Genomic DNA, 23,977 nt, shown 5'->3' with positions numbered 1-23,977 from the left:
GGTTTTAGGGCTACACAACTCCCCCACAACAAGGCTGACAGCAGCAAGTGCAGTATACCCAATATTGACTTTTATTCTCTATTAACATTTTCCCACTCCCATCTACCTCTTTTCACATAGTTTCCTCTGCATCCCTTTCACTCTCCAGTCCTTTTTTCTCATGCAGGCTCTGCCAAGTAGGTCTGCATCCTGTCTTGAGCAGAAATTTCATGTCAAGTCCTCAGTAACAGTAATCCAATGTTGTTGCATTAACTCCCACTGTGCTTGGCACAGAAGCATGCATTTGGTCCTAGAAGTCTCAGTTCAAAATTCTTGCAGATCCCCTTTCTGTTCCCATGATGGCTGGGCTGAGGCTGTGTATTGTGGGTCACCCTTCTGAACATAAATAAGTGAAAGGTTTCAGAGTCCTGTTATTTTCTTTCCTACACCAAAGCTTCAGCAGCATTGTAGTCCTTGAAGAGAGTGGGAAAACAAGCAGCCAAAGCGACAGGTTTACAATTTGCCAAACCTGCACCATGAGACCCTCGGGTTCAGTTAGTTCTTATGCCGACAGCAGCAAGTGATGGAGAGAGATCCAGTATCATCTCTGTGCTGCAAACCCCAGTTTCCACTGAGGTGGCCATTGGAATTCTATTCTACAATGATGAAATAATGAAAAATGAAAACAGAGGCAGGAAATAAATCCAGATCTATTACTGTGTGAAAACTGCCAGGGAAATGGCAGAAGATCCATTTTCTGTACCGGGTAAAGTTGCTGGTGGACTCCTGCTGCACAAAGAGCTCTGTGTACAGATGTGTGAAACCGCTCACCAAAGCCTCGACAGCAGCTGTGGTGGATCTATATACAAATGACCATAAGGATCAGTGACTTAAAATAACTGAACAACCATTTAATTAATGAGGTTTTTGTAATTCTTGTGATTTTACAGCCGGAGCCTTGATATCAATGGCACAGCACATCAAGTGATACAGTATGAGACTTCTCGGTGGACCCGATAGGCTGTCTGGGCATCTCTTGCTCTATAAGAGCAATAATCGAGTGCATGTATTAATGCAAATGTTTCATTTTCTTTGCTGACAGCATTTGCAGCACAGCATCCAGGGACACTGTGAAACAAGCTGTGCCACCCTAGACCTTGGGGCTTTTCCGTCTGCCCAAATCCAGGATTTATAGATGTTTTGTTCCACTCAGAAGCACTGTTGGTGTCTCCAACAAAGAGCCAGCTGGCTGGCAAGAAGGACTCTTGATGGTTTTTGTTTGTTTTTGTGTTTTTTATAAAGCCATCATGTATCCTTAACCTGAACTCCTGCATGCAAGATATTTTGATTGAGCAGCAAGAGGTGTTGGCCAGTTCTGCAGGTAACTTGAGCAGCCAAAAGAAGAGTTGAAAAAACACACAAAAAAAAGCTAAAAAATTTTTGAAATTTCCTGTTTCAGAGCCTAAACTATGCTCTAACTTCTGGGCTCCATCCTCTACACCAGCCCACGGTCAGTAACAGGACATCGGACAATAAAAGTCCCTGGCTCTGATCCTGCTTGGCAATTCCTTTGGATTCATGCAGCTGCATTTTATGTTTGTGCCCACCTGAGTGTCTTCACCTAGTTGTTTTTGGCATCATTTTTGCTCCTGGATTTAGCAATGTTTTTTATCTCCTCCTCAAGCATCTTGTTTCTCTTCTCCAAGTCCTCCCGTGAACGCTCCATGTTCATCAGCTTCAGCTCCAGTTCCTCAGACTTCTTCTTCTCCCTCTCAATGTCCTGGTTCAGCCTCACCACTTTGGCCCAGACTTCATAGTTTTCCTTCTCAAGGCTGAAAAGAGAAACAAAGTAGAAAAGGATTGGGCCCCAGAAGAGCGCTGGGAATTCATCATTTGGCTCTCAGGGAGTCTGACCTCCATGCCAGTAAGCAGTAAAGCGAGACAGAGGTGATCTGACCACCTGACCACCAACGGCTACATCAGATAATGCAATAAATCAATACATGCGATATATAATAATATGCTAACAGTATGTGAGGCTATAGTAACAATGATGGCTTCAACCATCTGATGCTGTAATAATACTGTTACTAATTCTGGATAGTAAAATGGTACAATATTGTACTAATAACAATAATTATGATGACGTAAATATTGCAGAAATATTATATACAGTGGTGTAAAAAGAACTATAGAGTATCAGCATTGCAATAACATACTAACATTAACAACTATGTCATGAGAGTACAGCACATGAGCATTGAATTTTAGATACTATACTGTAAGACTGTATTTCACCATTAGTCATTGCTGTTATATACTGTATGGGTAAATAATCCTGTGCAACACTGCTGCTGTAATAATATCAGCTGAAGACTTCATACCCTCCCCAAGGCAGCATACTGCAGCACATTACCTTTTAATTTGTTCCTCGTAGTCATTTTTTTGTGCCTCCATTTCTTTCTCCAGCTTCAGGATCATGTTTTGCAGAAACTCCTTGCTCTCTGGAGCAGGCTGGGAGACCTCAGCAGGGCTGCTGGCAGGACTGGACGGCTCCTTTGACTGGTGGCTGGGACTAGGGCAGGGTTGGAATTCCTTATCAGAGCTGCTGCTCGCAGGGATGGGGCTGGAGCTGCTGCCTTCTCCACTTTCTGCTGGAGAGGTAGGCACGTTGTCGTAAGTTGAAGCCCGGTGAAGATCGAGCAGCTTGAAAAGATCATGGGATAATGTTCTCTTATGTCCTTCAGAGGGTATGGAGCACATGCTGCTCCCTGGGGAGCCTTTCCAAAAGTCACTGGCAAATATGTCATTTTTGTCATTGTTGCCTTTCTCCCCCGGAGAAGCAGCTGTCAGGAAAGATTTCCTGTTAGGTAAAGTTTGGGTTCTTTTCCTTGATTGTGCTTTCCACAGTCCCAGTGTATCTTTGGAGGGTTGCATGCCGTTATCTTCACTGGGTGCACTTGAGCTGACAGCCAGTCTGGGAGCACTGCTGGCATTCAGGTTGTCTCTCTGAAAAATAGAGCAGTGGCATTAGGACAGCCTCATCCTGTTTTGTGGGCAGTGACTGCTGAGACCGCAATATTCACAAATGATGTTTTAACGTGCGAACAGGAATGGGCACAAGTTTTCCATAAAAATTTACTTCTATCAGCAGGTTGAGGGAAGTGATTCTCCCCTTCTACTCTGCTCTCCTCCCGTATTTCATCCAGTACAAAAGAGACATGGACCTGTTGGAATGGGTACAGAGGAGAGCCACAAGGACCATCAGAGGGCTGGAGCCCCTCTCCTATGAAGAGAGCCTGAGGGATTTGGGGTTGTTCATCCCAGAGAAGAGAAGGCTCCGGGGAGACCTTGTAGCAGCCTTCCAGTACATAAAGGGGGCTTATAGGAAAGCTGGGGAAGAACTCTTTGCCAAGGAAGTGTAGTGATGGAAGAAGGGGTAATGGCTTTAAACTAAAAATGAGGATAGGTTTAGATTAGATAAGGAAGAAATTTGTCACTGAGAGGGCAGTGAGGCACCAGAACAGGTTATCCAGAGAAGCTGTGGATGCCCCATCCCCGGAGGTGCTCAAGGCCAGGCTGGATGGGGCTTCAGGCAACCTGCTCTAGTGGTAGGTGTCCCTGTCCACAGCAAGGGGTTTGGAACTAGATCAGCTTTAAGGTACCTTCCAATCCAAACCGGTCTGTGATTCTGTGATTCCACGATTCATTGATACTATTATTCTGAGTTGCACCGTGTTTTCCATTATGAAGAGCTTTCTGCAGAAATTATTTCTTTCTGAGAAAAGCCTTTAGCCATCAATGTTTTCACTTTACCAGCATGAACAGAAAAGGCTTCATCTATTCTTCCTTTTAGCTAAAAGATGTTAGCTAAAAAAATCATTCTTTCCAGAACAGTAAGTTTTCCACAGGAATGAACTTGTTTTCCAGGAAAGAACTTGTATTACCAGGGATGACAGTTACAGTTCTTTACCCTATTAATAGCAAGCACTCTTAGTGGGTTGCTGACCCATTAGATCCCATATTCATTAGTCAGCCATTTATTGCATTCATGTTTTATTCTCCAAAATTCTACCCTTACCGTTTGCCTTTGGATCAAGCTGTCTGCCCTGGACACCGTGGTGTCCTCTGCAGCATCCCAGCCCACAGAGCTGCGCGGGATGGGAGCTTTCTTGTCATTTTGTTGGGTCGGTGGGGAGGGCAGCACATCCTTGGATGGGGGAAAGAGGTCTGCATGGTCACTGATCATCACAGTCATCACTTTCTGGATCTGCAGAGTGCCTGGAAGAAGTCAGGGACACATTAGCAGCAAACCCAGTGTTACAGGTTTCTTTTCACCCACAGCTGTGTTTTCTGGTTGGTCTTTCTGGTGTCCAGAATGGATATGCACATAGAAATGCAGGTGAGCACAAGGAGCATGATCATAAAACCAAATAAAGGGAGGGAATTTTATGTCACACGAAAACAGTTGAGAGTCTGCTCAGCTGCACCAAAACACAAATTGTGCTGCTTTGGCTCAAGAAGCAAACTAAGAGAATCAGTCATACCAACAGGTATATGAATGTCTGGAAAATTTGCATGTGATGTCCAGTATCATTATCATCCTGCCTGTAAATCAGAGCAGTCTTTGGCCTCAAAATACTTCTTTTAGTTTGGCTACATCAGTCCATGCCCACATGATGAGAGTATGGCTAAATAAGCAGTAATTTCTTTGAGCTTCCTTTGTTTCTCTAAGAAGAATTTCACACCTCCCTGCTCTAAGCAAAAGAAAGGTGACTTCAGCAAATTCCTGAATTGTTTGAAATCTATGGGGAAAACAGTGCAACTAATAAGTAAAAATCTATGGGGAAAGTAGTGCAACTAATAGTGCAAAAGGGTTTTTGACACCACAAGCACATTTATAGCCTAACTAGTCCTTAGCTTTACCTTGTAGTACTTACTGTACCCAGGCACGTGTCTGGCTTATAACCAGGGGTCTACCTTAGAAATTTTTTTAATTTTAAGTTTGTGGATGCAACTGAGTGCTTCAATATATCAGGTGCTCCTATGCCAATTATTCCAGGAGTCCCTGTTACCTCTCATAATAGTTGCAGGGTCCTCTATCTTGGGTCTGATGAGGTTCACTCCAATCACTGTTGCCAGGTTATCCACACTCATCTTGTTGACGCTAGAGTTCAGCTGTATTTCATGTAGAAACCTGCCAGAATCCAAGGGCAAACATTTCCAGTCAGAAAAGAAAGACTCTGCAAAAAAGTCTTAGACATCCACTGGGATAAAATCCTGAATTAATCTCTCCTCTTCCTCTAAATCCCAAGGACAGGACAAGCATACAGGTGATTTATAGCTGCATGCTGGAGCTGGGTCTAATTTGTGCCAGTAGGAAAACCACCATGTGATGATATGCACACCCTCAAAAAATGCAAACAGTAGAGGGGAAAAAAGTCTAATATTTAATAACAAGAGAGAAATCACACCTCACCCGGGGCCAGGCTGGGTGAAACCTGACTATTTCACTGTGCAAGGCTTTGTCTAAAAACAACTACACCTGATTTTTATTCTCAGGGGTTCATAAGTAAGTTTGAGGTTTACAGGGTATGCATTTCCCCTCAGACATCACTGAGGTGTTTATCCTCATGTCTGAAACTCTCCCTTAACAAAAGTCAGGCGGGGAAACAATGCACAGTTTGGAAGAGAGAGGTCTCACTTGAGGAATCAGCCTCAATTTGGGATGATATTTCTCCTCACCAACACCAAATCTGAGCTCTTTATACCTTATGCAAAGGACTGACCTGCAGATATAGCTGAGGAGATTGTAGTTGTCTCTGGGAAGGAGGGACAGTTGCTCCAGAAGTTCCTGATGACCCTAAATGCAAGTTAAGGAATAGCTCTGTAAAGATTCACAGGTGTACAAGGATTTAAGAGAGGCTCTTTGTTGCTCCAGCCATCCCTGTACAGTCTCACCTGGCATTTGCTTGCCTTGGAAGTGAAATCGTGGCAACGACATTTCTTTCGGTGACCCAGCACAGATACTGTGACGCATTTGTACACTGCTCAGCAGGAAGAGGCAGCCCACTGCCCTGCACCGCTGCTGCCTGGCAGCGAAGGAAGGCACAGGTCTCCTCCAGCCCAGCAGTGAGTGCTGAGCACCTGGGAAAATGCCTAATGGCCTCCCATTTCTTGTATAGGAACATTTAGTATATGTTTAACCCCAAATATCCTGAACTGAAACAAGCTACAAGAAACATTTACCCTTGAAATACAGGGCTGAGCACGGCAGTTCACAGACCTCAATTGACTGGGGATGGTACCCATCTTATTTTCCTGTGAACAGGATTCCTGAGCATCTTCTCGCAGCACGGGTGGCTTCTTTTCCACCAAAACACAACGTTAGGAAGAGACAGCTCCCATCTGCTTCTCACCCCTGCAGTCCTCTCCCAGACCCCCACTTCTGTCCTTGCTCTCGCCTGTAGCCCTCTGCCAGCTCCACTCTCAGCTCAGGCCAACGGCAGCTGCAGGAGGTACCATTTCCTTTCTCTGTTGGTTTTCACACTTGCTCTCTGCTGCAAGGGCCAAATGAAAAGTGCTGTGGAGTAGCTCTTAGGTCTGCATTTGAAATTTAAGATTTAAAATTGATAAGCCCATGTTCCCAAGTTGGGAAATTCCACTGGTTTGGGGAGATTTTCTCTTTTTCATTTTTTTTTTCAGGTTTCCAAGCTCAGTAATTACACAGCTAATAATGCACAGCTAAATATGCACTCTGCAACTCCAGCTCACAAGTGCAGCTCATTTTAAGGCCAGAAGGAGAGAAACAAATGCAGCTCTCTACCTTTCTCTCATCCACATCCAGCGCCTGGCCGCACAGCAGGAAGTCCTCATACTGTATCCAGGGCACAACCGGCTCGGGGAGCTCCCGCAGGTAGAGCTTGAGCAGGGAGGCCACGGTGTGCACATCCGTGTCCCTGTGAGAGCCACACACATCAAAATCAGACCAAGACAGTGAAAAAAACCTACCCTGCCCCAGGAGCAGGGGACTGTATTTAAGCTCTGTGTATAGATGCAGGAGGCAGAGAACTATCAATACAGAAGCCAAAGCAAGCTGGGGGAGACTCACAGGGCACCCCAAGCTGGGGAATGGCCCCAGGTGGCAGGAAAATAAATGCTTGGTGGAGATTTTTTTTTCCCCCAGTGTTCATACCCGGGCTGAGCCTTCCCAGCCTGCGTTTGACTCACAAGGGTTTGCATGCAAACACCGTCTGGTGTTCACATGCTTGGCAGGCGCTCCCCGCTCTGCACGGAGCTGGCGAAGCTTGCCTGGGGTTTGTAAGATTGACAGCAATTACTGAAGATGTTCTGCTGGGCCAGATGTTTGCAGCTTTGCATACCATGTAGTTTACATTATGTCAAAAGGACACTGTCAAGATCGTAAGCCTCTAATTTGACCTACCTTGAAGTTGCTAAACTGTTATAAACTTCTAGCAAAAATCCCCCAGGTCATTTATTTTTAGGATTGTTTGGGGTTTTTAAAATCCTATGATTTTTTTTAACAAACCCACATACTCATGGCATAATTTTTTCAGAGCTGTATTTTTGTAGGGCCTACATATATATACCATTAGGCATCCTTGATGCCTGGGCTGCACCAGGAGTTTTCTAACTCTCCCCACCCAGTTGTGCCATGCTTGTGCATGCAAATGTGCCTGTGCAAACCCAAACTGGCTGCAAAGCCAGTATCTTGCAGCATTCACATTAATGGAAACCCTTTTGTTGGCCTTCCTAACTCCCACCACTACTACAGAAACGTTTTGTTTGAAGTGCACGGGGGCTGCGATCACCCTGTCGTACCAAAATGATATTCATCCCAAGCCCTGCAGCACAGGGTTAACATGGCAGGGTGCTGGGAGAAGTGCCAACCTCTCTTGCCATGCCCTGCTGCAAAACACAGTTCTGCAAAAAAAATAAAAGCTTCACCTTCCTATGACCCCCGTACAGGTTGCAACAGGACTCAGGCACACAGAAAAAAAGAAATATTCAGCTGCAAAAACAAGGGCTGGGTTGGTTACACTTACAAAGCAGACATGGCTCTGCCTTGCACAGCACACGGATTATATGGGTAAAAGTGCTGTTTTTTTCCTAACAGAGCTGCATAAACCAGGGTAAAAACAGAAAAAATTTTGTGACTAGGGACAGGTGCACAGAGATATGGCCCCTGTCCTCTGCTTAGGCAAACTCCTCACAAAAAAGGAGGGGGGTGCCTGTTGTTGGGTGCCCTGCTCTTTGCCAGCTGACCCAGAGATGGACTCCCTGCTGTCACCAGCATAAAGCGGGGATTGAAGCCCTGCAGCAACCACACGGGTGAGTGGGGAACACAGGGCAATACCTCCTACAACCATGGACAAAAGCACGTGGTAGGGTCTGGCTTGGAGGAGGGAAACCCCCTTAGAGACAATGAGGCAGTGCAGGGGCAGCGGGTCTGTGAGCAATCAAGGGACAGCTTTATGAAGAGATGCACCAGGGCTGGCTGTTTGTGGGTGGGTTTTTTCTTCTTCTTTTTCCCCTTCTTCTTTGCATAGGGTATGATAGGGATAGCAACAGCAAACACCTCTCCTCAGAGCCTCCCTGAGACCTACAGGCAGCGATGGGCAGCTCTCTTGGCTTTAGGGGGTTTGCTCTTTCTTCTTAGCCATGTAGAGGAAGGGAGTCAGGAGGGATCAGCCTTCACAACAGCCAAAATCTCTCTCTCATTTCTGCATGGTGTCACAGGGAAAAGCAACGGGAGAAAAATGTGCCACTGGGTTGGCAGGGAAAGAAATAACTTCTCCTATGAGCTATAGGGTCTTCCCTGAACAATTGTTTACTTGCTCTGCTTTCAAACCTCTGTCCTGGGCTATGTGGGCTCTTCCCTTTGTCTCCTTTCCTGGCTGGTCCTGGGAATGCTACTGTGGGGGGACTGAGTGTCCCTAAACTCCTCCTCAAAGATTTCCATAAATCTCTTATCACAATCCTGCTTTTTGAGGTGTCTGCTGAACCCTCTGTCTGTGCTGAGCCCCTCTGGAGGGTCCAAGTTTCCACCAGGGCATTGTTGGGCTCTTGCAAAGGGGTTAGGCTGCTGTTCCCCAGTTATTAGGGTGCATTAGACCTAGCTGAGTAGAAGAGGAAGGATCCAGCATTACCGGTCAAATGATGGCCTTTCGCCGGCGTCAAAGGTGTCCCTGAGCTGTTTCACGAGGTTGTCCTGGCCAGGGAGGCGGAAGATGCCCTCCTCATTCACGCCATGCTCCCGGATAAAGTCAGCACACTTCTCCACCAGGATGGGCACCTGGTGCTGCCCGAATTTCTGCTCATAGGCCATGGTCTCCGCCAAGCGTTGGCCAAACACCGCTAGGAAAAGGACATTGGAGTTAAAGGAGCCCAACAGCTTTGCTAAAGGTGAGTTACCCACTGCCATGCATCAGGTGCAGAGGCGACAGCAGCACCTGCTTTTCTTTCTAACAGTGAGGAGCTGCAAAAGTAGTGCAAGCTGACAGAAGGGAACAGAATTTCTTCCAAAGAAATAATAGCAAAATGAAACCTCCTCCAAATAATTACATTCTCAAAATGATTAAAAGCAAGCCATGACCATTGATTTTTTTTTCTTATTTTACACCATGCCACTTGCCTTCCTCAAAGCAGGGTGCTGACAGAGAGGCAGGAACAGCAAAAAGGCTGGTGCATGGAGGGAAAGTGAGCACATTGTGCAAACCTGGAGGATGTACAAAGCCCAGGAAACCACTAGGAACTAAGAAGAGGAGTCTGGCAGAGATGTGGGGCTAGAAATCCTACTGATTTCACTGCTTTCCTTCCCCCTCCCCTCTCTCCTCACCCTCTCAGAACTCCCCTGTGCAAAGAAAAGCAGTGTTTACAGCAGGTGGTACCTTTTCTTCGGAGCAAGGGCTTTTTCCTCCCAAACTCGCAGCAAAAGAGCTCAAAGGTGGGAAGGCAGCAGCCTGCATCCCAGCTCTTCCTCCTCGGAGCCTGAGGCATGGTAACAGCACAGGAATCCCAACTCAAACTGGCTCTGGGGTAATGGCAAAGGGTCTTATGGTCCTCTACCATATTTTTCCCATGGCAGTGCCTGTGGTGTGTTCACCTCATGCTCTGAAGGCTGAAATAATCCTGGTGGATCTTCCAGACCAGGAAAATTCAAGTAAACACCCTCATCTGGAACCACAAAGCTTGTCTGCACCTGCCCAGTAGTGGGGGTTTTTCATTTATATGAGACTTACTTATGATTTTAAATAATGTATATAAATTTGTCAATTGTGTACAATAAAAGCATATGACTTCTAAAATTTGTTTGTTTGTTTGTTTGTTTTGCCCTCTGTTGTGGTAGCTGATTTTGAATTGCTCATTTAAATGCAAGCTGGCAGAGTGGCTGGTTTTAGGAAACCTCCCTGTACCAACACGATGCCCACCCAGAAGGTGGCTGTCATTGCAGGGTGGTGGCCAGCCCTGCAGAACTGCTCCTGGACCCAAGATTTTGGAGCTGTTTTTGATGCTGCTTCACACTTTGCAGCTGCTTGGCATGTTGGTGTGTAGCAAGCTCACAAATGGCTGGCTCACGCAGGGCGGCTTCCAGGTGAGCTCCTGCCAAAACCTCTGCTGTGCAGGGCGTTGTTTTAAAAGCACACATTGTATTGGCTTGCATTGAAGCCAAAAACCTACAGCGTGAAGTTTCAGTGTCTGTTCATCTCTATATCAACATGAAGTGCAGCTCTGTAGAGCCTGACTCCTCTGCTATCCTCAGTGCTCTCTGTACTACTGTAAATTCACATTTTCCGTTATATAAGATCACTTTATCAGGCTAGAAGAAGTGTCAGCCTCCGAAGTTTAAGCAAGGATCAGATGTGGAGTTGGTATGAAGTATTAAAGGCAGAGGGGCAACATCCTGAACATTTCTGGCTCAGGCCATCCTAATTTCAGATGAGTAAAGCTGCCTTCCCTGGAGCACAGCACATTTCAGTTTAGAGGCAGAAAACATTTGGATTGCAAATGAAAATAGCATCCAAACTTCTATTCAAGCGGGAGCTTCAGGAGGTCAGAGCTGCTTGTTGCTCGTCTTATACAGCTGCAGCACAGGACACAACCGTTATCAAAATGATGTAAATCATTGCATCCCAGGGTCCTGAAGGAATTACCTGATGTAGTTGCCAAGCCTCTCTCCATCACATTTGAAAAGTCCTGGCAGTCAGGTGAAGTCCCTGGTGACTGGAAAATGGGAAACATCACTCCCATTTTTAAAAAGTGTAGAAAAGAGGGGCAATCCCGGACACGAGCATATACTGGGAGAAGAACTTATTGAGGGGAGAAGAACTTATTGAGAGTAGCCCTGCAGAAAACGACTTGGGGATTCTGATGGATGAAAAGCTCAACATGAGTCGGCAGCGTGTGCCCAGAAGGCCAACTGTATCCTGGGCTGTGTTAAAAAAGGAATGGCCAGCAGGTCAAAGGAGGTGATTGTCCCCCTCTGCTCTGACCTTGTGAGGCCCCTTTGGAGTACTGTGTCCAGGTCTGGAGCCCCCAGCACAAGAAGGATGTGAAGCTGTTAGAGTAGGTCTGGAGGAGGGCTACAAAGATGATCAAGGGGCTGGAGCACCTCTCCTATGAAGAAAGGCTGAGAGAGCTGGGGCTGTTCAATCTGGAGAAGGCTCTGGTGTGACCTCATCACAGCCTTTCAATATTTAAAGGGGTCTTATAAAAAAGATGGAGAAGACTCTTTACTCTGGTAGATAATGACAGGAGAAAGGGGAAGGGATTTAAACTAAAAGAGGGGAGATTCAGATTAGAGGTTATAAGGAAATTTTTCACTCAGATGGTGGCGAGGCACTGGAACAGGTTTCGCAGAGAGGTTATGGATGCCCCATCCCTGGAGGTGTTCGAGACTAGGTTAGATGAGGTCCTGAGCAACCTGATCTAGTGGGTGGTGTCCCTGCCCACAGCAGGGGGGTTGGAACTAAATGATCTTTCAGTTCCCTTCCAACTCAAGCCATTCTATAATTCTAAATAGTCAAGGTGAAGCACAGAGAGGAGGAGGAGAGGCTCAGGACAACCATCTCTTTTGCAAAAGTGCTAATGGGGCTCTCAGCCCTGCTTTGTCTGGTGGATATTGCTTATCATCCATAGGAAAAGTCTGGATAATTCATCCTTATAGGAAGCTGGGGTAGTTCATCTGTATAGGAAAAGTGGCTGGAGCAAGCTTAGCTGCTTCCTTTGTGGGGATCGCCCACCGTGGCAAATTGAAGCTGTGCTCCTCTCCAATCAGTTCATGTTTTATCCCTCTGTGACCACAACCTAGTAGTGGCACAAACAAGTGTCCAAGGGTCTGGAAGCGAGGACCCCATCAGCACAAGCCTTGCTTGCACATGGAGTGGGCAATCGTGTCTGAGGCAGAGTTTGCAGAGAAAAATGGGGGAAGGAGGGCTAAGCAGAATGAGAAAAGCTGGGGGAAAAGCAAAGAAGGAAAATGAAAGATGAGATTTTTTTTCAGTGCCTTTCCCTGACACGTTGAATAGGAGTTGTCCTCAGGATCGACACTTTCTGAAGTCAATAGGTCAATGAGGAAGTTCCCCAAAGAGGTTGAAAGGAGACTGGAAATCTTCATTCACTCTTGACTGCCATTTGCTTAACTCTGCCTGTGTTTGCGGCAGACCATGAGGTCCAGCCTCGAGGAAGGCCTCCAAGGCATTACAAGTTAGAGTTGCTGCTCTACTTTCCATTTTCATGGATTTATGAGACCAGCTTTGAAATTCTTGCACAGAAGCAACACGGAGCATGAGACACTATGAAAACATCCCTCAGAGAGCTGTTGCCATTCCCCTTTACCTCCTGACGCTGAGCCCAGCACCCGTCGGATGGATTTAACCCACTCCTCCATCTCGGACTGGGAAGTGGCCATGAGCACGCAGGTGTCCTGCCCTGCCCGGTTCAGATCTCCAGAGATCCCTGCAAAAAGCATTTATAGGCAATGTATAGCGAGGATTGGACAGAAAAAAAGACAACTTGGTGGTTTCTTTGCTAAAGGTTTCTGGCTCCCAGTTTCCCCAGTAATATCTGTTTGGCTGTGAAAGGAAGCAGTGCTCTTATGTTTCACCCTCACTGAAGCTTTACAAGAAGGGAATAGAAAATGCTTAATGTTATGGCTGGGAAGGCTTCTCAGCATGGGACATCCTGACGCATAAATTTTGAAAGGACAACATCAGCATTCATATGCAATGCTGGGGAGGCATTGAAAAGAAATTGGAGTAAAAAGGCAGGCAAAATGACTTGCCCAAGTGATTTTGGGTGAACAGTCCATCCCAAAAGCAGGCAACAAAGTAGAGTGAAGCATCCTCACCTGGGATGATTTCGAAGATAAATTTCCCTCCTTCCTCTGAGTTGCCAGCTACCTCCTTTATGGTGCTTCCCTGGAGAGACAGGCAGCCCTAGGACCAAGCAGAGCAGAAGCTGAAAATACCCATGGCCCATCTCTGTGAGGCTGACACTGCTTTGTGTCAGCCCTGAGCATCAAAGTCCCTTTGAAACAGATTGAAGTCCCTTTGAAACAGATTGCAGGAACTCAGTTTCTCATTTGGCAAAGTTTCTCTCTTGGCAAATATATATATATATATATATATATATATATCACCTAAGTACTATAGAAGTACTATAGAATCATAGAATTACAGAACAGCTTGGGTTGGAAGGGACCTCAAAGATCATCTAGTTACAACCCCCCTGCCATAGGCAGGGACGCCACCCACTAGATCAGGTTGCCCAGGGCCTCATCCAGCCTGGTCCTGAACACCTCCAAGGATGGGGCATCCACAACCTCTCTGGGCAACCTGTGCCAGTGCCTTGCCACCATCTGAGTGAAGAATTTCCTCCTAACATCTAATCTAAATTTCTACTCTTTTAGTTTAAAGCCATTCCCCCTTGTCATATTATTATCTGCCCAAGCAAAAAGTTGCTCTGCACCTTTTTTATAAGACCCCTTTAAATACGGATAGGCCGCAATGAGGTCTCCTTGGAGCCTTCTCTTCTTCAGGCTGAACATTCCCAGCTCTCTCAGTCTTTCTTCATAAGAGAGGAGCTAAAAAGGACTTCAAGCAATAATTCTTAAATGCCCATTTTTCTGATGAAGTGATCCTCAGAATGAGAAAACTGCTTATGTCCCTCTTTCTTTTTTTCTTCCTTTCTTGTGTTTTTTAACCCCAGTTGTAAGTAGAGGAGGAAAATGCAAAGGAGAAGGAACATGGCAATACACCAGAGCATTCTCTTCCCACTGCACTGGAGCAGTAAAACTGTTCATTTAACACAGTGTCACTTAAAACCAAAATCCAAACCAAAAAGTTTACAGGAGAGGAGTGGAGTGCTGGAAAAGAAGAAAACGGAGAAAAAGAGGGGGAGAAATAAATAAATAAAAAGGCAGAAAACAGCCATTTCTTGTGGTCTGTCTTTCCCCAAATTGACCTGTCCGAGCTGGGTGGCTCGGTCCCCGGGGGCAGGGATGGGTGGGGAGCAGCTGAGGCACATGGGGACAGTGGGTGCGTGAGTCAGCATGGAGGGCTCCTGGCCGGAAGCAGGGCCACGCCACAGAAGTGGGGTTTCTCAGTAATTTCAGCCTCCTGAAAGCCGCCGAGCTCCATGGGCAGTGGGGATCTGGGTGTCAGCGCTCCAACAGCCTGAACTGCAGCTGCATCGAGCTAAATTGTTGGTGGGGTCAGCAGGGCGTGAAATGAGCCAGGACGGTGGCAAGGGCTGCCGAAAGTGCCATGAATAGCAATAAGCTTCACTGCAGCGCTTTCTGTTTCTACAACCCCATTTACAGCTAGGGAAACAGTTCCTCCCCATCACCCCCAAAAGAGAAGAGAGACAGAAATAGGATATGTGCCCCATTGCCTCAGCCCCGTGCTTTCACACCCAGGATCTGACGATTGCCTGCCCCCTGTGAGCTTTTGTCAGCTTGGGATTATTTTTGCTATCAGTAACAACTCCTACAGAGAATGGCTTTTCCGGCAAAGGGGAGGGTCTTTCCCTGAAAACTCTCAAAACAAGGAAAAGATGGTGGAAATTCAAATAAATAAAGTTACAGCGTGGAGAAAATGGTTGAAAACCTGAAAAGTGATCCATATAAATTGAGACAAGAAGCTGATGTCCTCCCAGCCAGAGTGCTCCCACACCTTCCTTCCCTGAGCAGCAGTTTGTGCAGGCCCAGCCCCAGCAGGGTCTGCAAGCATTGTGTGGATTTAAGTGCACGGACAAAGAACCTTGCTGGGACATCTCATCTCTGTTACCACCCCAAGGCAGAAAACCTCTTAAAAACCCTACTCCAGACCTATCCCCAACTGTTTCCCCCCAGCAAAGCAGTGGAAAGCAGCAGGCCGAGGACCTGTGAAGCTGGCGGCCTTCATCCTACCTGCGGCTTGACATCATCCTCGTCCTTGTAGTAGTAGAGCTGCTGGCCCTTGAGCACGAAGTACCGCTGCTGCCAGTTCTTGACAATGGAGCGCTGCTTTTTCAGCCAGCCGATCTTCAGGGGCCGCTCCAGCGGGTTGGGGGAGCCTGGCCGGACACCTGCTGCCTCGCCGCTCATCACGCTCTTGGAGCGGGCTGCCAGGGGAGAGAGGGACGGGCTGGTGAGGATGCAGGGGGCCCGGCCACCCGAGACCCCTCCGCAGGGCTGACCGAGCTGCAATGGCGAGAGCGGCTCTCTGCCCCTCTGCCTGCACCAAGCAAACTGGCTATCGAGTTTTAAAGGAAGTGGCTGCAGTATCTGTCAGTGTGTGCTTCCTTTTTCCTGCGTGGGAGTAATTGTTTTGCAAGCGAGAAGAAAATCATTAGCTTTTTTTTTTTTTTTAAGTGGGAGTGTGTTTTTTTGTTTGTTTGTTTGTTTGTTTTTTATCCCCACCCCAAACAGCCTGCAGCAGCAATAGCAAAATGACCCAGCCAGGTTTAAAAAAATAATGAAAACTGTTTGGAAAATAGAGTTTTGCTTTGGAAGAGCATTGCCTGACGTTGCCAAAGGGGCTGACCTCCTGCAAGGATACTGGAAAGTGTCAAGGAGGAGAAAATTGCTGGTATGGATTTACCAGCAGGGCAGAGAGGTGTCCCCGGTCTCGCATTGCACAGATGCTTCCCATTGGTAACACTGATCTGTACCAGGGACCAGCATGTGGCCTCGTGGCACCTCCAAATGCTTCTGTGATAGTAAATGCCTTGGGTGGAATCATTTCCAGAAGGGATGCTTTGGTTTTTGCCTCTGGACCAGGCACTGCAGGACCCCAGTGCCAACCCAGCTGGGTAGGGTGAGCATTTATGGGTGTGGGGTAAAACTAATTTGTGACTACAGGGGAATTCAACTTTGCTAGTCTCTGCACATGGTGATTTCCAGATATCCGCCCTGCTAGAAATGATGACACGTGGCCAAGTCCTGCAGTGCAGGATTTGGACAGTGGAGACTGGGCTGCAAAGGTGGCATTGTGCAGCACCACAGGGGTAAGCCACAGCCGTCCCATAGCTCTGACGCCCAGTGCCCACTTTTCCCCCGAGTCAGTTGGTGGAGCAGAGAGCTGCAAAAACTGCATTAGCTGTGAATGTTGGGAATTTGTTGACCTTGTTCAAAGGATAAGCTTAAAAAAGTGAAAAATTAAATATTATGGCCTTGTGATGCTTGGGACCAGTGCATCTTGCATCTACACAGACACCCACGGGGAGCATGGACCTGCGAAATGTTTTGCATTTATCACTGCACGGTTAGCAATTGCTTCAGAGGTGCTGCAGTTTGGGACCATTCCTAGATTCCCCTTCCAAATCGCCCAGAGCAAGAAACCCCACTGCATTTTGCCTTCGTCCTTTGGAGCCCAGCACGGGCAGGACGCTCTGAGCTCACCGGCCCACTGAAACCACCACAGCATTGCAAATCCTTTTCTAAAAAATGATGGTGAATCCAAAAATCATCCTTCAAAGCATGGTAAGGATGCTGCTTACATCTCATCTTCATCTTCTGACGTGAGATGTCCCCTGCAGAGGATGTGGTTGTGAGCAAGGACCTGCGAAAGGGATTTGCCAGCCTGCTGCCCTGAAAAATCCTGCTCCTGGGGACTGCCCCGCCGCAGCAACCAAACGGCTCCTCCACACTGCTCCTCCAGCTGCAGGCAGCTTCTTTGCTCTTTGCCAAAACATCTGCATCACTCAAATTTCATAAATATGAACACAATTCTCAGCAAACTGCTTACAAGCAGCATCGCTCCTCCTCCTAAATCCTATTCTTTCATGTTGTGTAGCTGATGCTGGCTCCACAGGGGAATGGTCCACAGGGCTGGAGTGCAGGCTGCCAGGTGCCTGCCTCTCGCGAGCGCTTTGCTCTTTGCTCTGCAGAAACCACAGCCCATCACACTGGCAAGAATCCTGAGTGAGACAACTCCACATCAGCCCCACTCTGCAGAAAGCAGTGCTCTCGTGAGCTGATGGCACTCAGATCACCTCCCAGAATTTTGCTTTCTGTTGCCTGTCTGATCACAGCACCTCAGCTTCCCTTCAGTGAAACAGAGATGCTGATGCTACGTTTAATAAGCACCAGCGTCAGCAGAATGAAGAGTCTGTACATAGCACCACTGAGGCTTAACCCCAAACAAAAATGTTGCAAAGCAACTGGCGGGGTCCGTGCTTGCACCCGAGGGGGTGGGAATCCAGGATGCAGTTGTGTCAGGATTGGTCCCAACCAGGGTGTCTCCATCCACCACCTCCGTGTTCATCTTTCACTAAGAGATCAGCCCAGCAGCTTCGATATTCCAGTGGCCCAGGGCTTGCAAGGAGAAATTGTGTCTTTTACAAAAAAGGCAACATTTTATTATCTTTTATCAGTGATATTGTCCTCCCCCTCAGCCCATCACCACTGCATCAGGGCTCTGCATCGTGTAAAGGGAGTGACCTAGCCAGCACTGCTACGCAGACATTCCTCCTGCTTTCAGTCCTGAGCTTAAATTGTCCAGTCCTTGCTGGACATACGGTTTGTTCTCCCTCTTTGCAGCCATTCCCATGTTTTCCCTGGCGCACAAAGAATGGTGTGGTACATTTGGGTCCCCTTTACTTTAGCATCAGCACTCCCAAAATGCTATATTCAAGGTGCAACCACATATGGCTTAGCTGTGATCACACGCTCACATGTGCACGATACACACAGATGTTTTTTCCCTCTGCATGAGAGAGCTCTCCCTGTACTTTGGGCTAACTTAAGGCCAAATCAGCAGTTTGCAGGATCTTTCACACCTGTCGCGTGATCCCTCCCTAGCAGCCATCCCCACTTCAGAGGCATGCACTGGGAGCTGCTGCGGGGATCTTGCCTTTGCAGACAGTGATGCTATTTTTTGCCTGGTGGAAAGTTTTCTGTGTTCACAAAACCAGAACTACCGAGGCTGCGGCTACCTCCCTGACCACTTTTCCAAGTTTCTACCTTCTGTGGCCAGTGCAACACCCAGCTCACGTGCTGAAAATTTCATGCAGGACTGGGGTGAGGCTTTTTCCCTGACTTCCCCCAGGTTGTCCCACCACTTGCAATCTCCCTTGGGTGCAGCCCTTCACCCGCGCATCCCTGCTGTGTTTGCAGGGCAGGAAAGAGCCCCTAAAAGCAAACACGGTGCCCCCTGAAGCATTTCCTGCGGTAACCACCTCTGTAGTTGAATATTTCCTCCAAAACATCCTTGCTCCTCCTCCAGCTCTGGGGACTGGCCGCAGTGGGGTGCCTGCATCCTGCTGGCTGCTCCCAGAAAGGAGGAGCCCTGCTGAAGTGTGACAAATTGCATCGGGTGCTACTGCAGTGCCCACACAGCCACCAGTCCCTGCTCCAAATCCTTTTCTCATGCACACAACCTCCCTGCCATCCCTCTTGAAGGATGTTGGGTATGGACAATTAAAAAACAGCAAATGTTCTCCAATAGGTTTTGCAATGACAGCTGCACATGTAGTTTTCTGTTTCATGGAAATAAATAGCTTTGTGTTTGTCTCAACGCGAGGAAGCACGCAGGAGCCAGCAAGCTGTCCCTGGGTTCTCAAAAGCCTCTTGTGCCATGGCCACAGCTAAGGACATGTAGAGGGAAGTACCAGAAACTGGGAGGATCCAGCAAAAGCAATGGTGACTAATATGAGATTATTTTCCACAAGTGAGTCACGTCCCTGCAGACAGCAGTGGCTGGTCCCATGGGCTAGACACCCTGAAGCATGGTAAGAGTCTCTGCAAAGAGCGGCACCTGCAGCTCAGGTCCCTGCACACACACACACATCACAGCCTGGGGGCATGCTGCACGCCACAAAAAAGATATCATTGCAAGTGAATTTTCTACTGAAAAGCAATTCCTGATAACGACATGGGTTCAAGCCTGTGTGACATCTCCGCCGTATCTCCTTGTGGGCAGCCAGCAGGCTCAGCATCCCCTGACCCTTTATTTTTTGAGATACCAATTGAATTTACACAATGCTCTACAGGAAAAAAAAAAAAAAAGAAAAAGAAAAAGAAAAGAAAAAGTGCCAATTGTCCTAAGAACGGGCAATGCAGAAATCCAGGATGCTTCTGTGATGTTGGGGGGGGGGGGCACCACTGTTCTGCAAGCCAACAAGTGCACACCATGGCACCATTTTGTCCAGCTGCAACTCCCGGGGCCCTATCCTGCACACCACCGAGCTTGGCCACAGCAGCAGCCACTGGGACCAGCACTGCTTCGTCTGGAGCTTTCCGTGAAGCAATGGCTGGGCAGCCCCAGCCAAAGTGGCTCTGGATAAAAGTCCCAACGGCCTTTGCAAGAAAATCTGGCCAGGACAACACCACAAGCTGATGTGAGGTGCAGGGAGGAAGAGCTCAGCACTGCGGAGACCTGCTCAGTTAAATCCCTCCGTGGTCAGGAGAAATCCCTCCACCAACACTTGCCTTGACTGTTTTGGCACCGGTGCCAGCACCGCCAGGGACCTTTGTTTTGGTGCATGCAGAGGGCTGGGCTCATGCGCCCCTTCCTCAGATGCTGCATCCTTGCCCCCCAAACCCCTCCCTGGCCGCTTGACGCGAAGCAGGTCGTATTTTGGCCCCAGAGCCTGTTGCAGGGACCCCTCACTCCTTCCCAAGGATGCATCTAAGTAGCTGTCATGCTGGAGATGGATCCCAGAGTGGACAGGAACCATGTAAAACCTGGGCAGGGTCAGGAAACCAGGCAGCAAAGCCACCACCACGGCACAGAGCCTAGCGCAGGCGTCAGAGGGCTCTTCACTGCTGGTGAGAGGAAACCAGTGACGTTGGGGTGGGCGAAGAAACCTGAGCAAGAGCAAGATTGCTTCCTCCAGCCTACACCTCTCTGTCTGCGCTCCACCTCCTCCAAGGCTTGCTCAGCAAAATGAGACCCTGTAGTTTAAATCCCCTCAAAACCTGGAGTTTGGATTTGCAACAGTCGCCCTGTCCCCAACCCCACTGGGCCACCCCACGGCTCCAGTCCCCGGAGCCCCGGCCACGCTCATGCAGCATCCCTGTGGCAGCTTTGCAAATAATTTCTTACAAATCATTTGCAAACCATCTGCTGTCTCGAAAGCAGCAGCCTGGGCCAGGTCCCCCTACCAAGGCCCAAAAGGTTTTGGGGTATGGGCCGCAGCTGGAATCACTGCTGGGCTCAGCCATGGGCACCCTGCAGATCCCAGCTCTGAAAGGCTGAAGCAGGAACAGAAGGGCATAAAGAAGCAGTCACAGTACCTATTTTCGTAGCATCCATTTTCAGGTTGAAATCCCAGTTCCGCGGCAGCTTGAGGGACATTTTGGATCAGAAAGAGCTTATTTTTGTTTTTCGAGGGGGCACACTTAGGAGACGGGCTGAAGTGGAGCTTGGGTAGCCCCACGGGGATCCTGCGCCTGGGGTGCGATTCCCCCCACGAAGAACAAGAGCTCGGCGAGGGTTGATTTGCCAACGTACTTCCTCCTCCCTCATCTGCGAGCGGCTGCGAGCAACCCCATAAAAGTCCTTTCCTGCTCTGCTCTCCTGTAAAGCTCTTGTCTTGCTTCCCCAACACCGCGGAGGCAACAGCGCCTTTTTTGCTCCACTTTTTGCTCCCCCGCTTTGCGTGGGGATGCAGCAGCGTGGCCCCAGCCTGCACCAAAAGGCTGGGGCCGCTCTCGGCACACTGCTCATTGCATTTGAGGAAGTGGGTGTCCTCGGCACCGTGGGCGCACTAGAAAAGCGCTTGCCGAAGGGCATGGCCCAGCGTGGGGTTTCAGGAAATGTTTTGCTCGGCAGCAAAGCGAAGCTGACACGGCCAAACACTACAGGACAGCATCCACAAATGTCCAAACACGTCCATGAGTGCAGAGCCCAGGAGACATGGGCAGCTTTTTGCTTGTTGAAGAATGGTCCCCCAAAGTGGTTTAGGGTTTTTGCAACAGTGGCACAATCAAAATTGGGTGAAATGGGGCTGCTGTTGGAGGAAAGGCTGTGGGTACAAGCAGAAGTGCAGCTCAGCTGCCCAACGAGAGTCAGGGGACCTGGACACAGACCACACTCACAGCAGCAGGAATATTGCATCCTCTGCCATTTAAAGCTGTATTCCCAGGAGACAAACAGCTGCATGTCTGCAAAGCCACCTGTAATGCAATGCGAGTGAGATGCCGGACAAATACAAGGAAGGGCTGTTGCATTCACCAACACTCAAATGGAGCAAAAAGGCATCTAAGGTGGCTGCAGGACAGGGCGATGTGCCCCAAAGGGCTAAGGGGGCTCCAGCCTCCATCTCCCCCCCCCCCATGGGGAAAGCCTGGGCCCTGCAGAAAGGGAAGTTACTCCAAGTAGAAGCAGAAATGGTGGCCTGGGGAGCCAAGGGCGAAAGAGGATGCAGCCGCCGGTTCCTGTTCTGAGTCGCAGCCCTGCCGTCACGCCCAGGATGCACCAAGCTCCTTGCAACGGCAGCGTTTATTTTACTGCCATAGCGTAAATTCAGGCTGTGCCTCTGAAGGAAGGAGCCGGACCTGGCCCCCACTGCCCAATTTCACAGCCAGATTGGGCTAGTTTGGATTAATTGCAGCTGAAGAGATGAATTTGCAGCTGTGAGCAGCAGCTGGACCCAGCTCAGCGAGCCCCAGCTCACGTCACGTCACAGCTAAAAGCACGGAAAGCAGCGCTATCGCAACGAGAAGCTCGGCACATACCGAGCCTGAACTAGATTAACCCTGATAGTCTGCTTCAGACCAAGCTGCCTGCATTAACCCTGTTTCTGCCGTACTTTGAGCAGATGGCCCTGAATTTAGGATAATTTTTCCTCCTCTTCATAGTATCAGCAGAAAGCAATTTAGGGAGTCATGCACTAGATCCCTTTTTTTTTTTCCCCCTCATTTCAACCTCTTTTTTTTTGTTGTTGTTTTGTTTTTTTTTTTGGGGCTCACACCCAGCCGCCTTTCCCCACCTGCCCGTGTGAACAGGATGTCATGCTGCACCTTCCCCTCCTCCAGAAAGTAAACAGCAAGCGTTTTAGCCCCAAACTACAACTCAGACCAATGCCGTGTGCCTACACTGCAGCAGCTCAGCCCCCTCCAGCACCCCACAGCACTCCAGCACCCACAGAGCCATCCCAGCTGCCACCCGCTTGGTCCCATCAAGTACCAGGACTATGCCTCTGGGTTTGGGAATGAATGCACATCTACAGGATTTGGGTTTTTTCTTTAGAAATTACACCAGGCAGCCTATTCCTGGGCTGAATGCTCCTGGAGAACTTAGGGCAAATCTCAACCTATGTTGTTATTTTGTTTTACATCCCTCTTCTATCAGGATCTCCTGGAAAACACATCTGGACGGCGGGTTGCATGGCTGCAACAGACCTGCTTGTGGCAAAGGCAGCCTTGGTTTGAGACTTTCTGCCCTGGTGGGTATGGAGCACAGTGCTAGCACCAGGATTTACACCGGGATTTTGCTCTTTTGGATGCTTGATTCAATGAAATTGGCACAGGATGAGGAGAAACAAAGGGGATCTTCAGCTGAACAGCTGAAACGCAGGCAGCGATGACGCTGGCCACAGAGGCTGTCAGATGACATGGCTGACTCACAGCAAAGTGTGGGCATGCGCTGCCCTGCCTGCCAGCCAGCCCAGGAAAACCCGCGTAGCAGCAAGAAAACTCATTCAGTGGCAGAAGAATAAGGCAAAACTGCTGCAGAGGTCAAGAAAACATGTTTTAACATAACTCTCCATTCACTACCTAGCCACTACATGCACACATGGGATTAGAGGCGACGTCTTGAATTACACGGCTACCTATTCAGTTGCATTTTGGTAATATGCAAGAGGAGAATGATTTCTTAGTCTGTTTTCCAAAAGACTTAATACTGAGGCATCTTTCAAGACCTCTCAGTAATAACATGTAGTTGTTTCAGAGGACTGCTGAATATTGCATGGTGCTGCTCAGCAATTTTCTTTTTAACCAGCCAGTTCCTCCAGGGAAGATGTACTGCAGCACAAGATTTGGGGCCTTAGAGTCAATTTTGCAAGTTTGCTGTAAAGGAAGATATAGTTTGGTTTTCTTGGAGGATTAACTTGTCTCAAAATACCCAGACAGCGTGACAGGAAGCAAAGAGAAGGCTGCTGATTGCTTGGTTTAGCTTAGTTGATAAGTCAAACAGTCAAAATAACACGAGAGCTAAAAATAGTACATTTTGCTGGGTAAACAGAGGGATTCTGTCCTCCTGACCGAAGCAAGTCACGAAAAACGGCTGAAATGAAGCGATAATTTATGCTAACCAGAATTCCAACAGGTTTCCACATTCCCAGCAAAAACCTTAGGGCAAAATGAGCTGATTTGCAGGGCACAGTGGTGCCACCGCTTCCCTCACCCTTCACTGAGACCTGTCTGGGTGATCTGATTGCTGATTCCACTCCAAACCACCCTGGAAAGCCAGCCAGTCGTGTCCCTCGTGCAAGACACAGATGGTCACTACCTGCGTGCTCAGTCCATCCGCAGCCTCCGTGCACATGT

General features: G+C 48.3%; 1 protein-coding gene across 2 annotated transcripts; it reads right to left on the bottom strand.

Annotated features, from left to right (window-relative positions):
- Nucleotides 1–51: 51 nt before the first annotated feature.
- ARHGAP25 (Rho GTPase activating protein 25) lies at nucleotides 52–23,885 on the bottom strand. Of its 2 annotated transcripts, XM_080568347.1 has the most exons (11): nucleotides 20,720–23,885; nucleotides 15,410–15,603; nucleotides 13,349–13,436; nucleotides 12,838–12,957; nucleotides 9,150–9,357; nucleotides 6,806–6,938; nucleotides 5,769–5,842; nucleotides 5,055–5,176; nucleotides 4,061–4,260; nucleotides 2,396–2,988; nucleotides 52–1,811 (listed from the first exon to the last, which is right to left on the bottom strand). In XM_080568347.1, the coding sequence occupies exons 1-11, from the start codon at nucleotides 20,778–20,780 to the stop codon at nucleotides 1,601–1,603; spliced, it is 2,004 nt and encodes a 667-aa protein (XP_080424473.1). In that variant the 5' UTR covers nucleotides 20,781–23,885; the 3' UTR covers nucleotides 52–1,600. The 2 variants fall into 2 exon arrangements, with proteins under 2 accessions (XP_080424473.1, XP_080424474.1); XM_080568348.1 differs by lacking the exons at nucleotides 12,838–12,957; nucleotides 13,349–13,436; nucleotides 15,410–15,603; nucleotides 20,720–23,885 and adding an exon at nucleotides 9,891–12,823.
- Between the last annotated feature and the right edge of the window lie 92 nt (nucleotides 23,886–23,977).

The sequence above is a fragment of the Anser brachyrhynchus genome, assembly GCF_964034855.1.
Source record: "Anser brachyrhynchus genome assembly, chromosome: 26".
Classification (NCBI taxonomy): domain Eukaryota; kingdom Metazoa; phylum Chordata; class Aves; order Anseriformes; family Anatidae; genus Anser; species Anser brachyrhynchus.
Note: the sequence above shows the minus strand (reverse complement) of the source record. Positions and strands in the feature narration are given on the sequence as shown.